Raw genomic sequence first — 19,285 nt, 5'->3', positions numbered from 1 at the left:
GTTCGCTTGTAGATGTTCGGATATCGTCGCAAGACATTAACATGACTATATTGTTTAAAAAAATAAGATCATTTTGTATCTCGTTAAATCGTTTACAATACATCATCTAGCGTTGGAATTTTGGCTATTGCTATAAGAAACATTATTTTGGATTAAATTTATTTTACGAAATATTTTACGAAATATTCGTTGATTTGTAGTGGTAAAGGGCATTAAGAATAAAAAACAGTAATCTTCTATAAAACAACATCATTTCCTCCATGACTTTAAACTGTTTAAGATCATAGTAGGATGGCTGTTTTTTATTGCGTAGCATTTTTCAAGAAAGATTGTGTCATCTTTATTTACCGTTTTGTATTGATAATCAGAAAGCATCTATTTTTGGATAATACATGTACGTGGGAGTTTATATGCGAAACACCCCCAACAAATCATACAACTGTAGTAGAACGGCGACATGTTTGTCAGTTTGTCTTGGATGAATACATTAATTGCAACTTTGTATAAAATGTTTTTAAACAACAACAATGCGAAATTTAAAAAAACATGTTGAGCCGTTTTTTTTAGAAATATATAGTTTAATAGTTCAATGATATTTATTTATTTATTCATACACATGTATATATTATACATATACGCATAAAAGTGAATAGAAGTACCATACAGTGAGATTTACATAATTATAGACGCTTGAACATACTTAATAGAAGTGTCTAAAATAGAAAAATTTCTATTATTCAATTCCGTTTGTTTTTTTCGTTTTTTTCCCAATTACTACTCATCACAATAAAACGCCTCTTATAACTTTACAACAATGGTCCGAAATTTTTTAGGGGAAATGATTTCACAAAGCGTGAAGATTCAATCAATTGCAATAGTTGAGTTTTGCTTCTTTCAGAATTCGTGAGGTGTATTGTTTAAAATTTCTGTTTGATTTCCTTAGTATTTGATCAGAATATCTCTCCATCAACTGCTTATCAACGGGTATTTCTACACCATTTCGTTTCACCGTGATGTTCACACTCCAATTTGTTTTGCCAATTTTTGCCAGTTCAAGAGCGCTTGTCAAAAACTGTATACGCCCTTCTGAAGTTGATGCATCACCTGAAAACAAATTTTATAGTTACATATTTTCTCAATGAATCGGTAATTGATAAATAAAGTCAGTTCACTAAGTCAGTATTTAATCAATTTAATAATTGTTAGCATGTGTATTCCTTAATATATTTTTAATCAAATATGATTTCAATAGTCAAAAAAGATCAAATTTAGTATAGAATGTCCTTTTGGAAACCGAGAACACAGTTCCATTCCTACATTTATTTTAGGAATCATAACTTTTTAACTTTGCTATGGCTTTATCTTGTTCGACACTTTCTAGCCACCGCGGTTGAATATTTACATGATGCTATGTGAGCGGAACCCTAGACCTTCGTACCTTGGTACTGAAACATGTTGTCTGCCTGATCGTAGGAATCTTGCACCTCTTTCCATGTTTTCAGTCCCAGAGCATTCAATACAATCTTCTTGAGCTGATTTCTGTCACAATGTTATAGATATTGCAATATTTATTAGATTAATGCAACGCCGAAACAGCCTCCAGAGAGAAAATCTTGTTACCGTTCATTTATCGTTTTATTTCAGGCGAGCGACCTTTACGATACACAACAATACGTACAACAGCAAAATACTTGTATTGTGTTATATTAAACATACCGTTTTGATAGGTCATCACGTCCCTGAAAAGTAAAAATACTCGGTATTTATCAAATCTTCAAAGTATCGCTTTGATATGCCTTTTGAAACACGGGTCATGATTTCCCTTTAAGCACCAACCTAAGTTTAATATACACCAATGGTCGAAGACTAAATCTTTTGACCTAGTGTTTGACTCCACTTAACCTAGGTTCAAAGATGGCCTTTAAATTGTCATTTTAAACATTTTGACAATGATTCATCCTCCGGGTAATCTGACCCCCAAAATAACAAGACTACACCAAAATGTCGAGCTTTAGTGTGTACAGAACCTTTTTTCCAAGAGACAGAAAGCTTGCGGATGACATTGATGGTTATTATTTATTTGATTGCATGATGTATGATGAAGTTATAATCCTGGCACTCTGTATTATCCCCATATTTGGCATTTGACCTTTATGTGTGAGCTTGACCTTTGTGCTTGGAGACAGGCAATGTGCTATCTGCACATGGTGAACTTTTGTGGTAATTTATTTCAAAATTGCATAATGAATTATGAATTTGCTATCCGAACAAGCTAAGTGTGACCTTTACTTTGCACATGGTGAACATTTGTGGTCAATTTTTTTTTAATTACATGATAAGTGATGAACTCTCAATCTGCGCAAACTGTTGTATGGCCAATTTTTATTCTTTGACCTCAAAGTTTGATTCTAACCTTTGAGGTACGGAGACGGTTGTTAAACGTTACTCAATGTCTCCACATGATGTACATTTGTAATAAATTATTTCAAATTGTTAAATGAATGATGAGAGTCCGGTCAAGTAGAAAGTCGAGTTTTACACACCACGAATCATCTTTTTAAAGTGGATAATTGTGGTATGTTATTTAAAATTTGCAAAATGAAAGATGAAATCAGAGTCTAGACAAGACAAACGATTTTATTTTAAATTTGACTTTTGACCGCTAAGTAAACATTGACATTTGAGGTGACGAATTTTCAATGCGAGAGGCTATATGTTTCATGGCCAAATATGCCAATTGACCTCCTAGAGAAATCTTGACATTGGAGGTAACTCGACGAGTGTTACACGCAACAAGATGCCTCCATATGGTGGTCAATGCGGAACGATGGACAGACGGACAATGACAAATCAGAAAAAAACACTCTTAAAGTTGGTGCATATAAAGGCAAGTCTTTGATGTGGGATCTGCAAGCCCTGAAATTTTTCGGCAAAATGTAAAATTGTTAACGTACATAAAACCTAAACTTATCTAGAAGCACATAGAATGAGGCACCACTGCCATAACAGGGGTATGATTTATTAAATATATCGGGTGGGGGAGGTGGCGGGGTGGATACCCTACCCTCAATCTGGGTTTGCATAAACAATCATATTTAAAACACCGATCAAGTAAAGTTTAGAACTACTTGCAAAGCAAGATTGCAATTTAAAAATGGAAGAAATCACCATTTAGGAGGAGGATGAATCACACCCATGAATAATATTGATTTTTAAAATCCAACATTTTGAAAAACAAAGAGCCCTGTCTACTCTGATGTTTAACCAAACATGTTAAATTGCTCAAATATAAAAAACAATACAACCTTATCTAAGATAATATGATATAATTACCATATTAAAAAAATAATGTATATATAATATACCATTCCAGCGAGTTCGTTATCGTGTAACTCATACTGCAACTCGGCGTCCAGTATCAATCTCACTTTCGCCCCGTCAGAGTGCATCCCCACCGCTGGGTACAGGCCCCCCGGGGGATACGGAACAGTCACTGTTCCCACCTGCACAGAGGCATGAACATGAGTAGACTTAAAACAAGTATAACATTAGGAGATCTTCATAAAAACCAGTAAAACTTTTAAGTTTTCAGATTACAACACAATTCCCCTGGGTAATTCTAAAATTATTATTGTTTGTTTAATGCTGTGCACCAGAGGTAACTAATTACTATGGAGAAAATGTCTATACTGATGTCAAACGCTATTTGTATTACAATTATTTAACATTTGCGTCCCTTTGTGAATTATGAATGAGGAAATAACAGTCCGGTCAAGCTGGTGTATGCTCAAATATGACCAATTAATTATAAAAGTGACATTGCTCTTTTAAAAGTGACAGCATGCATGTTGCAAATTGTTCCACTACACATGTTTAAAAATAAATAAATCAAGTTGCTATTGAACTTTAAAACTACTTTTACAAGACAGAACAGGGACTACGCAATTAATTTTCTAACATTCTTGTAAATATATGATTCATTTACACACGCAAACATTTTTCCTACCTCTTTTCCATTTCTTGTGAAGAACACCTGAACATCATTAGCAAGCTTCCGTCGTTCCTCTTCACTTTTCGCAAACTTGATACCACAACCCATTATGTCGCCAATGTTGCACTTTGCACCAAACGTACTGCCATCCGAACAAGCCTTATATAAGCTATAAAAAGTAAAATCAAATAAACTTAAGAAACAATATCAGGAGAGTAATAGTTTTCGCCTTCGGCAATTATTATACAATAAAGGAAATACATAAACAACAATATTCACAGCACTATATAGCTTATTTTACACACTATCTACTGACAATTAGCATTGAAATACCAAAGTGCAGCAAAAAGTATGTATTTGTTGTATACAATACGATAAAAGCTCTATCACACTACCGGTATATCATAATTTCTATTCAAAACATAAAATTTTGCAAACAATTTGCAGCTGAGACTTACTCCCCATCGTCAGCGCGGTATCCAACTGAGAATGCTTCCCATCCAGGCATGGCACCCAGTGGGTACGTATAGGGTACAAGGCCGATCCCTATCTCCGAGTTTAACCCATTGTCATCAATTTCAATTTCAAAGTAGCCATGCTCTGAACACAGTGGTTTTGCAGCAACATAAAGACCATCCATGTTTGTGTCATCTGACACAAAACTTAAAAAAGAATCATCTTTAAGTATAATAGTTGTCATACAAATAATCTTCAACAGTGGTATTGACATGGTATGTGTCAAGATTTTAATGCAAATGCTTCAAATCACTTTGAAGGCTAGAACTTTGTTGTCCTGTAACAGCATTTGAGTCGCGCCATGATAAAGTTGGTATAAAGCCATTTGCGGTCAGGGTTGCTCCAGATCAGCTGGTGCAATCACACAGTCTGGTTAGGAGCTACCATGCACGCTATAAAGTCAAGCAATATTTTGTGGTCTCATTAGCGGAAAGAGAAGCTGCTGATCAGACTGTGCGAAGGCATACGGTGGTCCTGATCTACGTTGTCCGTATGTAACATAATACCCTTTTTCGCATGACGTAACTCATTTGCATGCTATAAATCAAATTTGCTTATATAAACAAAGGTATTATGTGCAAATCTTGGCCGAAAAAAATACCTCAGATGGTTGCCATCCACGTTGATACGTTCATATCTGGCCGGCCAAGACAGATCTCTCTGGGCTGGAAAATAAATGTATGAAACGTCCGCTCAACACATTGCTCTTTATTATAATCGTGTATTGTATTATCTATAAAATATATTTAAGTAAACAGTTTACATTGACAATATTCGTTGGGGCGAGAAAATAAGGTGAAGCCATTTAGACTCGTAATGAAAGTATTCTACGTGATTAGCACGTATGCTCATGCAAGCTTTTCATTACATTACATGATGGGGTTCGCCAGTTTGACTCGTTCTGTTAAGGTGAATCGACACAAATGCAGTTTTGGTATGTTTATGTTTTTTCCTATATACGGACATTGATTTTGGATGCAATATTCAGTCTCGTCATGCTTAGCACTAGTACAAAGTATTTGAGAATCCGTCAACGCTAGACAAAATTACGCTAGCGTTCTTGATTGATTTACTATTATCAACGTTTGACATTGAAATACAACCTAGAACTTGAATCAATGGGACTTGATTTCTGGAATCTTTTTGGATGGATGTGAGAAAGTGATCAAGCGAGCAGGCGGGCGTTTGGGTGAGTGAATTACGGATGATGAGTGATTTATTAAATACATTGATTTCATGAACGAACAAGCGTGATTCCGATACAAGATTCATTGCATTATGATCAACGTGTTCACTTGAATTGCACATGCTGATATATAAAAAGTGTAAATACGTCTTTCCGGAGTATCAGCGCAGTCCGAATCCGTTGAATAATAGTTCGCTGAGACAGGTTTTCGAGACATCTTTGTTCATAAACCCAATGCAATGATCAACTCACTATTCTGCAAATACATACACGTGTGATAAAATTATTTTATCCTACAATTGAATGTTTAATTTTCAAATCAATATACCGTATGTACATAAAAGCCGTAATTTATCAATCCAAATGCAGCGTTTCTTTAAAATTCGTTTAGCTAAAAAGAAACACCCTGATTGAACTAGTGTCCCCCGCGTGGTAACCAGACACTTGTATCGCGACGCTAAGAAGCTTACACAATTCCTCATATGTTTTACAACACAGCAAGTGCTTATTTTAATAGAAAGATATCACTTGATTACGCAATTCATGTCCATGACGCGTATGTCTGCATTTTGTACGAGTGTGTGTGTTTTCGATGGATTATTATAAACAAAATGAATGCAAGTGCAAGACTCGCCATGTTAACCTTTCTTCAGCTCGTCGGATAAATTCAAGTACACGAGCACACTAACATAGTATTCTATATATATACAAAAGTCTGCAACAGCAATTAAGTGGAAATCTCATAGTAAAGCCATCGGATGAGCTATGATATATAATACACAATAGAGTACATAAGCAGTAATTGAACTTCTTGTAGATTTTAAAAGGTGTGATGCCTCCACGCACAATCGTTAACGTTTTCTTTTTAAAGGTGAAGGGACCTATCTCAATACTATCAAAAAGGGGGAGGGGTGGGGGTTGAGAGGGGTGTATAGTGTGGGGTGGGGTCATTTATGACATTATCTTTCAAACATAAAAGGGGGATTTATGGGTGGGATGGTGGGACAGTCTTTCAAAAATATAATAACAAAATAAATAATTGTGTTCTTTTTTACCATGTTTAAAAAAACAATTGGGTGGGGGGGGGGTCGGAGGGATGAGAGGGGTGTATAGTGTGGTTTGGGTGGAGTCTAGTGTGGTATGTCAGGTAAGTGTTTTGTCAAAGTATTAATCAAATCTGATCATAAATAAAGAAGTAATGGCAATTTTATCAAAATTTAATACTTTGACCTTAAAAGTCAAGGTCATTTAAAGGTCAAGGTCAAATTAAACTTGCCAGGTGAAGTACCCTCATAACAATAAGAAAGTATTTGAAGTTTGAATGCAATAGCCTTGATACTTAATAGAAGTTAAATGGATCTAAACACAAAATTTAACCAAATATTCAAAGTTATTGAGTCAAAAAGGGCCATAATTCTGTCAAAATGCCAGTCAGAGTTACATAACTTTGCCTTCACAGTCCCTTTATGATATTTAGCAGGTGTTTTAAGTCTGAAAGCAATAGCTATGATAATTTAGGAGTTAAGTGGACCAAAACACAAAACTTAACCAAATTTTCAATTTTCTAAGTAAAAATGGGGACATAATTCTGTAAACTGCAATAGTTATGTTACTTTGCCTGCCCAGTCCCCTCATGATAATAAGTAAGTGTTGCAAGTATGAAAGCAATAGCATTGATACTTTAGGAATAAAAGGGACCTAAACACAAAACTTAACCAAATTTTCAATTTTCTTAGTATACAGTACGTCTAACGCGATTTCTGCCAAAAACACAGTTCCGCCGTGGACCATTTTTCGTCAGCGTGGACAATCACCGTGACCTGGATATCTTTTCAACGTGATAAATCGCTATGACAGTGGTTGATCACCGCGGGCGTTCTCGGGAAATCGATCTCACGGTGGACCGCCGCGATCGCGATGAATGCTTTGTTACATTTGTATGAATTACTTTATTGTAAACAAACGCCAAAATGTTCTCTTTTGTTTACCCTCGTTACAGAATCAGCGTTAGGACGAGTATAGTTTGCGTGTCATACTTTATGTTTTGTTTCAATTGTTTCTGCATGTAGTTTCACTTGTTGTTTATTTAAAGATTCTGTGTTCACATTTCGACAATGCTTTCTTGTTTGTCTTATACTGGCCTATACTTAAACTTTATATATGCACGTCTGTCTTAGAATACTCGTTTATCAGCTTCAATATTTAGTGAACAAAGAGAATTAAAAACACACAAAGTATTATTCCGTCAGACGACCAACTGTATGAGCCTAAAGTAAGCAAAAACAATATTCTTAAAGTAAGCAGTAAGACATTTAGTGGCAATTGTAATTTTGTAGACATCTGCAGACTATTAATTAATGTCTATACATTAACTTAGAGTAAAGATTTCCTTCCGCTAAGACTTTCAGAAATATAAAGCGAGAACACAAACTTATTTATAAGTACTGTTCTTGTTCGAACATGTTTAAGATTGAATAAAACATACTCTTTCGTAAATATTGCTTCTATGCCAATCTCGGCAACATCAAGGATAATGTTCAATGAAAGTCTGTCGTTTTCTCAAAATGTTTTACGGTTCATAATAATCGACACAGAACGGAAGAAATCTGACTGGATTTATTGAAACATCAAATACAACTTGCGTTATAATAATGTGATGAAATCAAAACAAGGGCATGTGTAGATAAAAGGGACCTTGGTGTGACAGGATGCTGCACCCCTGTGTTAGGCCCTAGTCTGTATGGCAAGCGAAATGCACATTAAATCCTTAAACCACGGTTTAACAGTTAACTATATAGTTAAGATACTTTGAACCCGGGTTCAAAGTGCCGTTTGCACATTAAATCCTTAAACCCGAGTTCAAGAGTTTGAACCGCAGTTCAAAGTGTGTCTAAAAATAGATACAAATCTGTTATCTGAGACAACCAATTAGCGGAGCTTAAACCACAATTAGCTATATATAGAAGGTAAATGCCGCGATTTCATTGGTCCTCTCTTAACTATAGGGTTAAGAGACTTTAAATTGCGGTTCAAAGTCTTAAACTGCGGTTAAGAGGCGCGGAATGCACATTAATTATTTAACAGTTAATTATATAGTTAAGAAATTTTGAACCCGAGTTCAAAGTGCCGTTTGCACATTAATTCCTTAAACCCGAGTTCAAGAGTGTAAACTGCGGTTCAAAGTCTTAAACTGGGGTTAACAAGCGCGGAATGTACATTTATTACCTAACTGTTGAATATATACAGTAATAATACTAGTTGTTAATTCATGTTGTCGTTTTATTACCAAATGTATGGATGTAATCTCTAAATTATCTCAATTTCTTAACCCGGAAGTGGATAGTTCCGATTTATTTACGGAACCACATACATTGATAAATATGAAAAAACACTAGTTTAATAATATAAATCCTTTATTAATCAAAATCATATGTTCAACCTCTCCTATACCACTCTACCATTGTAACGATTTGGAAAACAGACCGGACTAAAACATCCGTATTAATAATAATAATAACAACAAATAAAAGCTTTATTTTCAAAACGTTACACAAAAAAGAAAAATGGAAAAATGACATGACAACATTTTTTTTATGACAATTTAACTTAACTTATACAAGAATAATGGTTATGCATTAATTAAAAATAATTTAACAAAGCGGGATGCTAAGAGTTCTTTATCGACGCACTCCCACTCAATGAGGTCTATTAATGTATAAAGTTTCAAACTGATGCTATTAATACTTTTTAACGAGACAAACGACGGACAAGTGATCCCTATAAGAAAACATTGGTTAGAAAACAATATTAATGCACAGTATTCGATACAAAAGCATTTGTTCGTTAACAGAAAATACTATAATTGTAACATAATTATACTATGTACAACAACCTCAAGGTAGACATAATGTAATACAAATTTGTAGTTAATTAAATAAATAAAGTATAAAATGAATCATAAACATTATTGTCTCGCGTTCTGAGAAAACTGGACATAATGCTGGTGCGTAAATTGTCATCCCAGATTAGCCTGTTCAGTCCGCACAGGCTAATAAGGGACGACAATTTGCTCTTTTATGGAATGTTTCGTTTTAATAATGTCTCTTCTTAGCAAAAATCCAGATAAGGCGGAAAGTGTCACTTTACGCATAAGCATTATGCCCATTTTTCTCAGAACACGACACAATTATGCATGTTCAAAACCATTTCTAGCTACATTTTCCCACATTCTCTTTCACTATTGCTTTAACTTATATTTTTATGGGACCGTTTCATCAAAGATCGTACGACAATCTTAATATATAACTTAAATTTAAAAACTAAAAATATACAAGCTGTTGATAAATAGCTCCGCAAGATATAAGCCATCGGTAAGAAAATGATGAAATAAATGATTTTACTTGAAATAAGCAAAAATATGCTTCGGTCTGTTAAAATAATGTTTCTTTGAAATTTGTATCGTATTCTAAATTTGCCGTACGATGTTTGATGAAACGGCCTATAAGAATATAAGTTAAAGCAAGAATTTGACAGTATTTGAGTGATCTCAGCTATATCACACTCTTGGACACACTCAAATACTGTTTACAGAAAATACTATATTTGTAACATAATTATACTATGTACCACATCCTCAAGGTAGACATAAGTGTAATACAAATTTGTAGTTAATGAAATTAACAAACTATAAAATGAATCATTAACATAATTGTGTCGCGTTCTGAGAAAACTGGTCATTATGCTGGTGCATAAATTGTTATCCCAGATTAGCCTGTGCAGTGTGTAAACTAGGAATAAATCGGCCTTTTTTGTGGAGATAAATAACGAAATACACTTTTGTACAAAGTCTACATCTTAACGTGTCTTTTTCGATCGTAATAACCTACCATTTATTGACCTTTTTGCCATTCAATAAAGCATATATTAAATTAAGAGTACGCTTTATGGAATGGCAAAAAGGTCAATAAATAATAATGCCGGTTTCACGGTCCTGAACAAGGGGTATATATGAAAAAAAAACTGCATATTTTACAAATTGAACTTTCTTTGCATGTACTTGTATATTGAAATCTGTTTACTAGTGATAATGAGTGACAACAATCTAGCATTTAATGATACCATAAATCTTTACTTTTAATTTATTTTATGCAAGTATTTTATATCCCTATTGTGATCAAACGTGATTGCTTGTTTTCATGATATTTCGAACACTGCAGTAACGTACGATCTTTAAACGTAATAGCAGAGGTTATATTTGCCAGTACCCGTTCAATACGTTATTATTATGTTAAAACTGGCTAGTATATATACTATAATACTATGTAGTTCATGTTCATCCATTTCGGACAAATGTCTTTTTGTATGCCCCTGAAAGTGGGCATATAGTGATTGCACTGCCCGTCTGTCTTTCCGTTACACTTTGCGTTTAGGTTTCGAAAAATGTGAAAAAAGGGGCTTATGCTATCCTATGGTGGCAAGCATTGTTTAAACATGTTAAAATATTTTATTAAAGCAACTGTTTAGTTATTGGCTTTAAACTGTGGCTTAAATGTCTGCTCAATATGCCAAGAGATGACATGAAGGCATCATAAATTGTGTTTAATGACCTGCCACATGTGGTTTAACTTTATTCAGGGACCTACACAAGTATGGGTCCCTGGAAAGGCCTGGATTTATGACACCCTGTTTTAGTCTGGACAGTATCCGATCATATCGAGATAATCGGTTTGTGATGAACGAAGTGGCAATTAAACACTGGGTTAAAAAGGCTTAAACAAAGAGTGTCAAAATTCGTGTGAACAATAAAAAAAAACAATTACATTTATCAAGAGGATTTATTTAATCTGTAACAAGGTAAGTTTTTACAGACATATAAAGGTTCAAATCAGTTAATACTATATGTTGATTACATAAAATCAATCTTTTTGTTGTTTGTTTTCGTCCTTATTTCTGTTCGTTCATTGAATTCAATTTATTCTGAAAGAATTTCCAATCTGAATATTTTTTTGTTCTTAAAAATGGTCGCGAAGATGTGCCAAATAGAGATTGTTATGGTAACCGTATCACGATGCGGTTCATCAAATGCAAACAATAGCGAAATGGCCGCTGTCTTGACGGCCAAACCTTGCGCATGTGAAAACCTGACGTCATTATCGGAATCCCCAAAACCTCCTATGATATTAATAAGTAAAAACATCATTTTGAATGAAAAAAAATCAAATTATAGCGAATAATCAATTTCTCTGAAAACACTATTTTCACTATCAAATATAACAAGGTATTCAACTCAAAATGACCCGAATATAGGGTGCATCGCTTTGAACAGCTATTACTTCATCAAGTGTGCAGCGATTTCCATGAACTCGGTCTTATTAAACGCAGAAATAAGCGATCCTGTAATGGCTGAATCAGTGTACCATGACATTCGCGCTGTAAACAAATAATATTTGTTGGAAATTTAAAACCGCTGGCATGTTTCAATAAGAAAGACATTTGTCTTTCGAGGTTTAATAATTTAATTACTGAATGCATTATGCATACGTTGCAATGAGACTCGAAGTCACTCGGCTTAGCTATCCGTTATACAGTCAAGTTACCATTACCGGATCAGTAGCGTAATAAAGTTGTTCTGACGAAAAGCAATAAATGTTTTGAGACTTCTTTTACATCAGTTTGATTAAATATTACTTTGCTTACTGATTCAGCACATAGTTTTATTTTTAATCGCAGGCAAAATGTATTTGTGATACCTTTTTTTCACCGCAGAATTCATGCATTAACGGATCAGTTGTAGCCATAACGGATCACGTGATCGAAACCACTCCGGGGGCATCTAACATGCTATTTGAATTGTCGACACATGAACTGTGTTGTTTACAATGACCAAGTTACATTGCCAGTTATAAATAATATTCATTATTTTTGTATTGTTTTCTATATGTGATCTTGTATATACACGTTTCGCATGGTGTTCTTGTGTGAATTATCTGTTGAAAAACCTAAATAGATCGAAAAGATGGGCATCTTATAAACCATGTTAATTGTTTTAATCATATCTAATCATCGGTATTTGAACATGGAACATAAATAAAACATTACGAGTGAGATCATTTATTGAAAGAATCAACAAGATGTGCATATATTTTTATATATTATATTATCAATACGCATATTATCACGCTTGATCCGTTATTGCCCTAATTCTTCATTTCATTTAAGGTGTTGCAAAATCTTAGACACGAATCAAAACTGAAACGGACTTTTGCAGGGAGAAAGACTACTAAATGGCCTTTAAATCAATGCGTAAACTCTTTACTTTTCAACAGAGTTTTAGAATGTGGCCGCGAATAATGTTAAACCTCTTTTTGGAAACGAGACGGAAGTAAACAAAGTCGTATATACATGTCGCCAAAACATACAAAAATGTTTAACAACGAATAGCTCCAATTACGACTCAATCAATGCATTTAGAAAAAAAACGGCCTTGAAGATGCTGTGTGCAAAATATCATCTAAAAATGTCAACTATTTATCGCGATACGCATGGTCTTCAACATCAAAGTGATGCGCTATGGGTAATGATCAGGAATGGTAACTTGACTGTACAGTCAGTCAACCAGTTTAGAATAACCTGGCAAAAAACGTTAATTCACAAGTCCAGTCCACAATAATTTATTTCGGGATTTAGTGTCAATGTGAGATGATGTAAAAATAAAGGGTAAAATTTATTTTGTATGATAAGAGGTTAGGCCAGACGGCATATGCATTTTTTTGTCAAAAATAGCCAATTAAAGTTCACCTTTTCGGAAAATTATTTATAATCTTTCAACTTACAGAATTAGTATTTCAAAACATTATCATGGCATTTGTTTTCAATCAGCAATTTTTGTATTTGAAAATAATAAAGCCTTCTATTTCCATATGCGCATTTCAAAACATAACTCATTCAATCAGTTCTGGTTAACTTTTTGCTGCATTTATCCCCCCCCCCCCCTGTAAGCATAATACAAAAGCTTTCTTACTAAAACTTTGTTACTTTATTCCTTTATCTAATGTAGAGCTTAGACACTTATCATTTTTTTTATTGGGGAATTATGGAAAATTAAATACAAATTAATCGGAACTGCTGATTTTCCAGAGCTGATTGACAAACTGTACACTAATCCGAATCGACTGTATTTCGGTTAGGGGTATTTCTATCAGATTTATACCATAAAAGGATCACAAAGAAATTATATAAATATAACCTTATTTGCTGCAATAACCTCACACTTTTGACGAAGTCTGCGTTGTCTGCAAAACCACTTTGAAGTTTTCTTTCTATATCTTGGAATGCTGTTTCAAACGTACGTAATAATTCACTAACTTCATCTGCCGCCATCTTGATAGAAATGTGCCAGGAACAAAACAATATCACATGACGATATTGGTTAATAATTAATGTGCAGAGACAACCAAACACCTAAAAGTCTTAACCTATTTTTCAAAGTCTTAAACTGCGGTTCAAAGTCTTAAACTGGGGTTAAAACGCGCGGAATGCACATTAATTATTTAACAGTTAACTATAGAGTTAAGAGACTTTGAACCCGAGTTCAAAGTGCCGTTTGCACATTAAATCCTTAAACCCGAGTTCAAGAGTTTGAACCGCAGTTCAAAGTGTGTCTAAAAATAGATACAAATCTCTTATCTACATAATTCAGAGACAACCAATCAGCGGAGCTTAAACCACAATTAGCTATATATAGAAGGTAAATGCCGCGATTTCATTGGTCCTCTCTTAACTATAGAGTTAAGAGACTTTGAACTGCAGTTCAAACTCTTGAACTCGGGTTTAAGGATTTAATGTGCAAACGGCACTTTGAACCCGGGTTCAAAGTCTCTTAACTATATAGTTAACTGTTAAACCGTGGTTTAAGGAATTAATGTGCATTTCGCTTGCCATAAGTCTGATAGCGATCAATGTTTATAAACAATCCCAGAATCGATAAATTGACCGCCGATGGCTATCACGTGACCCGCTGCCATTATGGTACCGAAGAATTTGGCATATTACAGCGTAATCATAGTGTACATCCGCTTTATTCCAATAAACAGTATTTTATGACGTCGCACAGTAGGTTCGAAAACAAGTCAAGCATGTAAAAAGGTTTCTATATGTATCACATAATTAATCAATAGAAGTTAAATAAGAAAAATACGCGATAGATTAATAAAATATGTGTTTCTGCAAAAATATTCAGTGGCAACACGTACTGTTTGAGGTCGATTTAGTTTTTTTAAGCACGCCTGTCAGTAATGCCTATGCATAAAATGTAAATATTTCTTTATGGATTTAATTATTCAATGATACTTATAAAGGTTATATCAATATCTAAAGTCAGAAGTAAACTTTGTGTTCCGGAGATACTCATTAAGAAACTTTGTAAAATTCAAGACCTAGGCAGACTTTCTTTATTGAATAATACTTTCTTTATTGAATAATACATTTGTTTGTTTGTCTAAACATATATTATTTCGTTATTAATATCTCCCTTGTAAGTGTCATTTTAAAGGTATAAAACAATCTATAGCCGAAAAAAAGCACTAAAAAAATAGGTGATGATTTTCTTCGTTAATTACGGAGTATCTATTTAAACAAGATAATGGTCATGCAAAAACATCTGCGATAGAGGCACGAACGCATTCGCTCCATGGGAGGCGATGGCCAAAGTGTGTATTAAAAGCGTTTATAGGTATGTCCGTGTCACCACAGGTCTGCACATGTGTCATACCGTTATTTAGATAAGATATCACGCGTCACCTTCTAATAGCATGTCAAATCACAATCAAGACCTAATTAATGATGAGTTTTCTTACTCTCAAAAGAATGCAGAAAAACCTTGTTTCTATTATATATTTATATTTTTTTTTTGGTAATAAAAACGACATTTCTCCTTTAATATTGGCGATCTGTATAATAAGTAAACTTATTTGCGTCCATGACTCAGTGGCGAGTTTAAATGAAATTATGACTCGTGAAATTCACCGCGATTTCATATCAACACTCCTTATCGATACTGTATCAATTTTATGTACATTTACATTGCATTGCACAGTGATTTACATGTATATCAATCGAAATGCATAATTTATATGTTTCACTCAATGTAATGCACAACATTAGTGTAATGCAATATGAACCATTACACGTATATAACGATTTCTTCTTATCCATTTTTACATACAGTGTATGTTTTAAAATGAACTTGTTATTGAAAAAATAACAGGTATACAAATAGTAACTCGCCAACATGGCAACTGATCTTTTCGGATGACTATGATATTAAAAAATCGCGGAATTTAATACTACATGCGGATGTCTCGAATTTATACATTTACATCTGTTCAATCCAATACATATCACAGAAGAAACAGGAAATCGTTAAATAGTCTGATATCAAATTACATGTTTGTATGTAATTGTTGGCGATTTATATAAGTACACAACCGAGCAAGGGTTTTCAAAAGGTTAACAAAACACAAATCTTTAATTAAAAACAAGTGAAATTACATGCAGAAACAATTGAAACAAAAAATGAAGCATGAAACGCAATCTATACACACGCTCGATGTATGACATGTCAAATGATTCTGTGAAGAGGGTAAACAAACGAGAAAAGGATTGAATATTCGGCGATTTAAATATTAAGTACATGTAATACATGTACATACAAAGTTTAAACAAACATTATACGGTCTTCGATATCTGAAAGTACATGTTCATGTGAATGAATATGTACATTTCGATATTGCAGACTGTACAATTGTATTATGTTGTTGTTGTTGCTGTACCTGTATTTCACCGCAATCACCGAGACCGCGGTGGTCCACCGTGAGATCGATTTCCCGATTACGCCCGCGCGCGAGTTCTTATCAACATTTTTATAGCGACTAGAAACCGCAATTCACCACGGCGACATCACCGTGTTCCACGGTGTATCGGGGTGAGATAGTAATCTTCCACACTGGGCTGAATACGGTGATGCGTGGAAGAAGGCAGAAATCGCGCTAGACATACTGTAAAAAGGGGACATAATTCTGTAAAAATGCCAGCCAGAGTTATGTTACTTTGCCTGCCCAGTCCCCTCATGATAGTAAGTAAGTGTTGCAAGTATGACAGCAATAGCGTTGATACTTTAGGAATAAAGTGGACATAAACACAAAACTTAACAAAATTTTCAATTTTCTAAGAATAAAAGGGACCAGAATTCTGTGAAAATACATGTACCAGTCAGAGTTACATTACTTTGCCCGCACTGTCCCCTTATGATAGTTAGTAAGTGTTGCAATAATGAAAGCAATAGCTTTGATACTTTAGGAATAAAGTGGACCTTAACCCAAAACTTAACAAAATTTTCAATTTTCTAAGTATAAAAGGGGCCATAATTATGTCAAAATGCCAGTCAGAGTTACATAACATTGCCTGCACAGTCCCCTTATGATAGTTAGTATGTGTTGCAAGTATGAAAGTAATAGCTTTGCCACTTTAGGAATAAAATGGACCTAAACCCAAACCTTAACCAAATTATCAATTTTCTAAGTATAAAAGGGGCCATAATTCTGTCAAAATGCCAGTCAGAGTTACATAACTTTGCCTGAACAGTCTCCTTATGATTGTTAGTAAGGGTTGCAAGTATGAAAGCAATAGCTTTGATACTTTAGAAATTAAGTGGACCTAAACACAAAACTTCACAATTTTTTTCAATTTTCAAGTATAAAAAGGGCACATAATTTTGTCAAAATGCCAGCCAGAGTTAACTAAATTTGCCTGGCCAGTCCCGTCATGATAGTAAGTAAGTGTGCCATGTTTGAATGCAATAGCTTTGATACTTTATGAGAAAAGTTGACCTAAACACATAACTTAACCTAAACACAAAACTTAACCGGACGCCGACGCAGACGCTCAGGTAATGACAATAGCCCTTTTTTTTTAAAATAGATGGGCTAAAAACGATTAATTATGCTCCACCGTGACCTCACTTTCGTTGTATACCAGAGACACGTCCAACGTTCTGAACACAATACCCTATATACAGCAGCCCTTTCGTGAAGGAACAATAATATTTTGTTTGGACGTCTAACGTTACGATGTCATTTCCGCTCCATATATATCACGACATATATGATGCCGCTTAAAAAGGCCGAGAAGTCAATGGCTACTGCTAATGTACTAATAAGCGTTTTTAATTATGAACAAAGCCATCCTTTTAATATAAGATCTTGATTGGAACTCCACAGGCCGAGTCAATTACCCCCCCCCCCCCCCCCCCCTTCACTATCCCCACCCCCATGTGAAACAAATGAAATACATGACCTTAAGAAGAATCAGACACTAGCAATACGTCATAAAACAACAGGGTTTTTTACAAAATGGTAATTTCTGTTATGATACAGTCGATTTGTGTATAGCGGATAGCTAAGGATTCCGAGTCTCATTTCAGCGTATACTCAATGCATTCAGTAATTTTAACATTAAACCTCGAAAGACAAATGTCTTTTCTATTGAAGCTTGACAGCTTTTTTAAAATCCGAGAAATATTCGTTGTTTACAGTGCGAGTTTCATGGTACACCGACTCAGCCATTACCGGATCGTCTTGGTCTTTATCGGATAACATGTTTAAAGTGCGAGTGGTTTTCACAGCTACAAATAGGTGATGACATTTTGGTGTTTAAATAAAATAATCATCACGAAGATTTATGCGGATATAACTTGAATGCACTGGGACATTTTAGTAACGAATAAATTTGATACAAACACTATCTGTGAGATCATAAGGTTTAATCGATAAAAATGATTGACAAAACAAATACTGTCTATCAAAGAGAATCATTGACTAGGATTACAGACAAACATAACAGATACGAAACAAGATATTGCCAAGCAATATAGTCCCCTACCGGTACAACTCCACCATTGTCAGTATTTTTTATATATTGTTGCCATAGCAACCAGAATTCTTCACGTAGGAACAAAATGAAATGACGTGCATAATCAGCATATTGCCATCTATCCATGTTTCAAGTTTCATGAAAAAAATATGAAGTAAAAGTTATCGGAGGATCCAGAAAAGTGTGACAGACAGACTGACAGACAGAGCGCAAACCATAAGTCCCCTCCGGATTCACCGGTAGGGGACAATGAGAATTATAAATGCAAAACAACAGTAATTATGAAGTTCAATCAGGTTTCATTGACAAAAATGATTGGCAAAACAAAACAGTAAATCACAGAGAACCATTGACTAGGATCACAGGTTAATATATATATATATAATTTAGTTGTCCAATATGTTATAACAGCTGAAACTTGTACAGGTTAATATAAATAAGAATAAATAAATAAATACACAAATAACCTGTATATTAACCTGTAAAAGTTTCAGCTGTTATAACACATTGGACAACTAAATTGATTGTATACATGTATGTAGTTTGAGACAACCCCACATTCCTGAATATGGGTCACCGCATGTCCGTTATCACTAAATCATGTGTTGCAACCCTCACGCTTATTTTTACATGTATATGGTACAAACCTTTGGAAGGGAAAGACC

At 34.4% G+C, this 19,285-nt stretch overlaps 1 protein-coding gene across 1 annotated transcript; it reads right to left on the bottom strand.

Moving 5' to 3' along the window:
- Window positions 1-865: 865 nt before the first annotated feature.
- On the bottom strand, window positions 866-19,172 carry LOC127857203 (SPRY domain-containing protein 3-like). Its single transcript, XM_052393619.1, has 9 exons — window positions 19,153-19,172; window positions 5,841-5,949; window positions 5,109-5,172; window positions 4,450-4,653; window positions 4,007-4,160; window positions 3,366-3,503; window positions 1,717-1,739; window positions 1,439-1,539; window positions 866-1,104 (listed from the first exon to the last, which is right to left on the bottom strand). The coding sequence occupies exons 2-9, from the start codon at window positions 5,908-5,910 to the stop codon at window positions 866-868; spliced, it is 993 nt and encodes a 330-aa protein (XP_052249579.1). The 5' UTR covers window positions 5,911-5,949; window positions 19,153-19,172.
- Between the last annotated feature and the right edge of the window lie 113 nt (window positions 19,173-19,285).

Source organism: Dreissena polymorpha, chromosome 14 (genome assembly GCF_020536995.1).
Source record: "Dreissena polymorpha isolate Duluth1 chromosome 14, UMN_Dpol_1.0, whole genome shotgun sequence".
NCBI classification, from domain to species: domain Eukaryota; kingdom Metazoa; phylum Mollusca; class Bivalvia; order Myida; family Dreissenidae; genus Dreissena; species Dreissena polymorpha.
Note: the sequence above shows the minus strand (reverse complement) of the source record. Positions and strands in the feature narration are given on the sequence as shown.

Excerpts from the sequence above, each read along its gene's own strand:
- LOC127857203 (XM_052393619.1), bottom strand. The coding sequence starts at position 5,910 with ATGTCTCGAAAACCTGTCTCAGCGAACTATTATTCAACGGATTCGGAC. Across the intron at positions 3,504-4,006 it reads TCACAAGAAATGGAAAAGAG|GTGGGAACAGTGACTGTTCC; the intron begins GTAGGAAAAATG and ends GCCTCTGTGCAG. Across the intron at positions 1,740-3,365 it reads ATAACGAACTCGCTGGAATG|GGACGTGATGACCTATCAAA; the intron begins GTATATTATATA and ends TTTACTTTTCAG.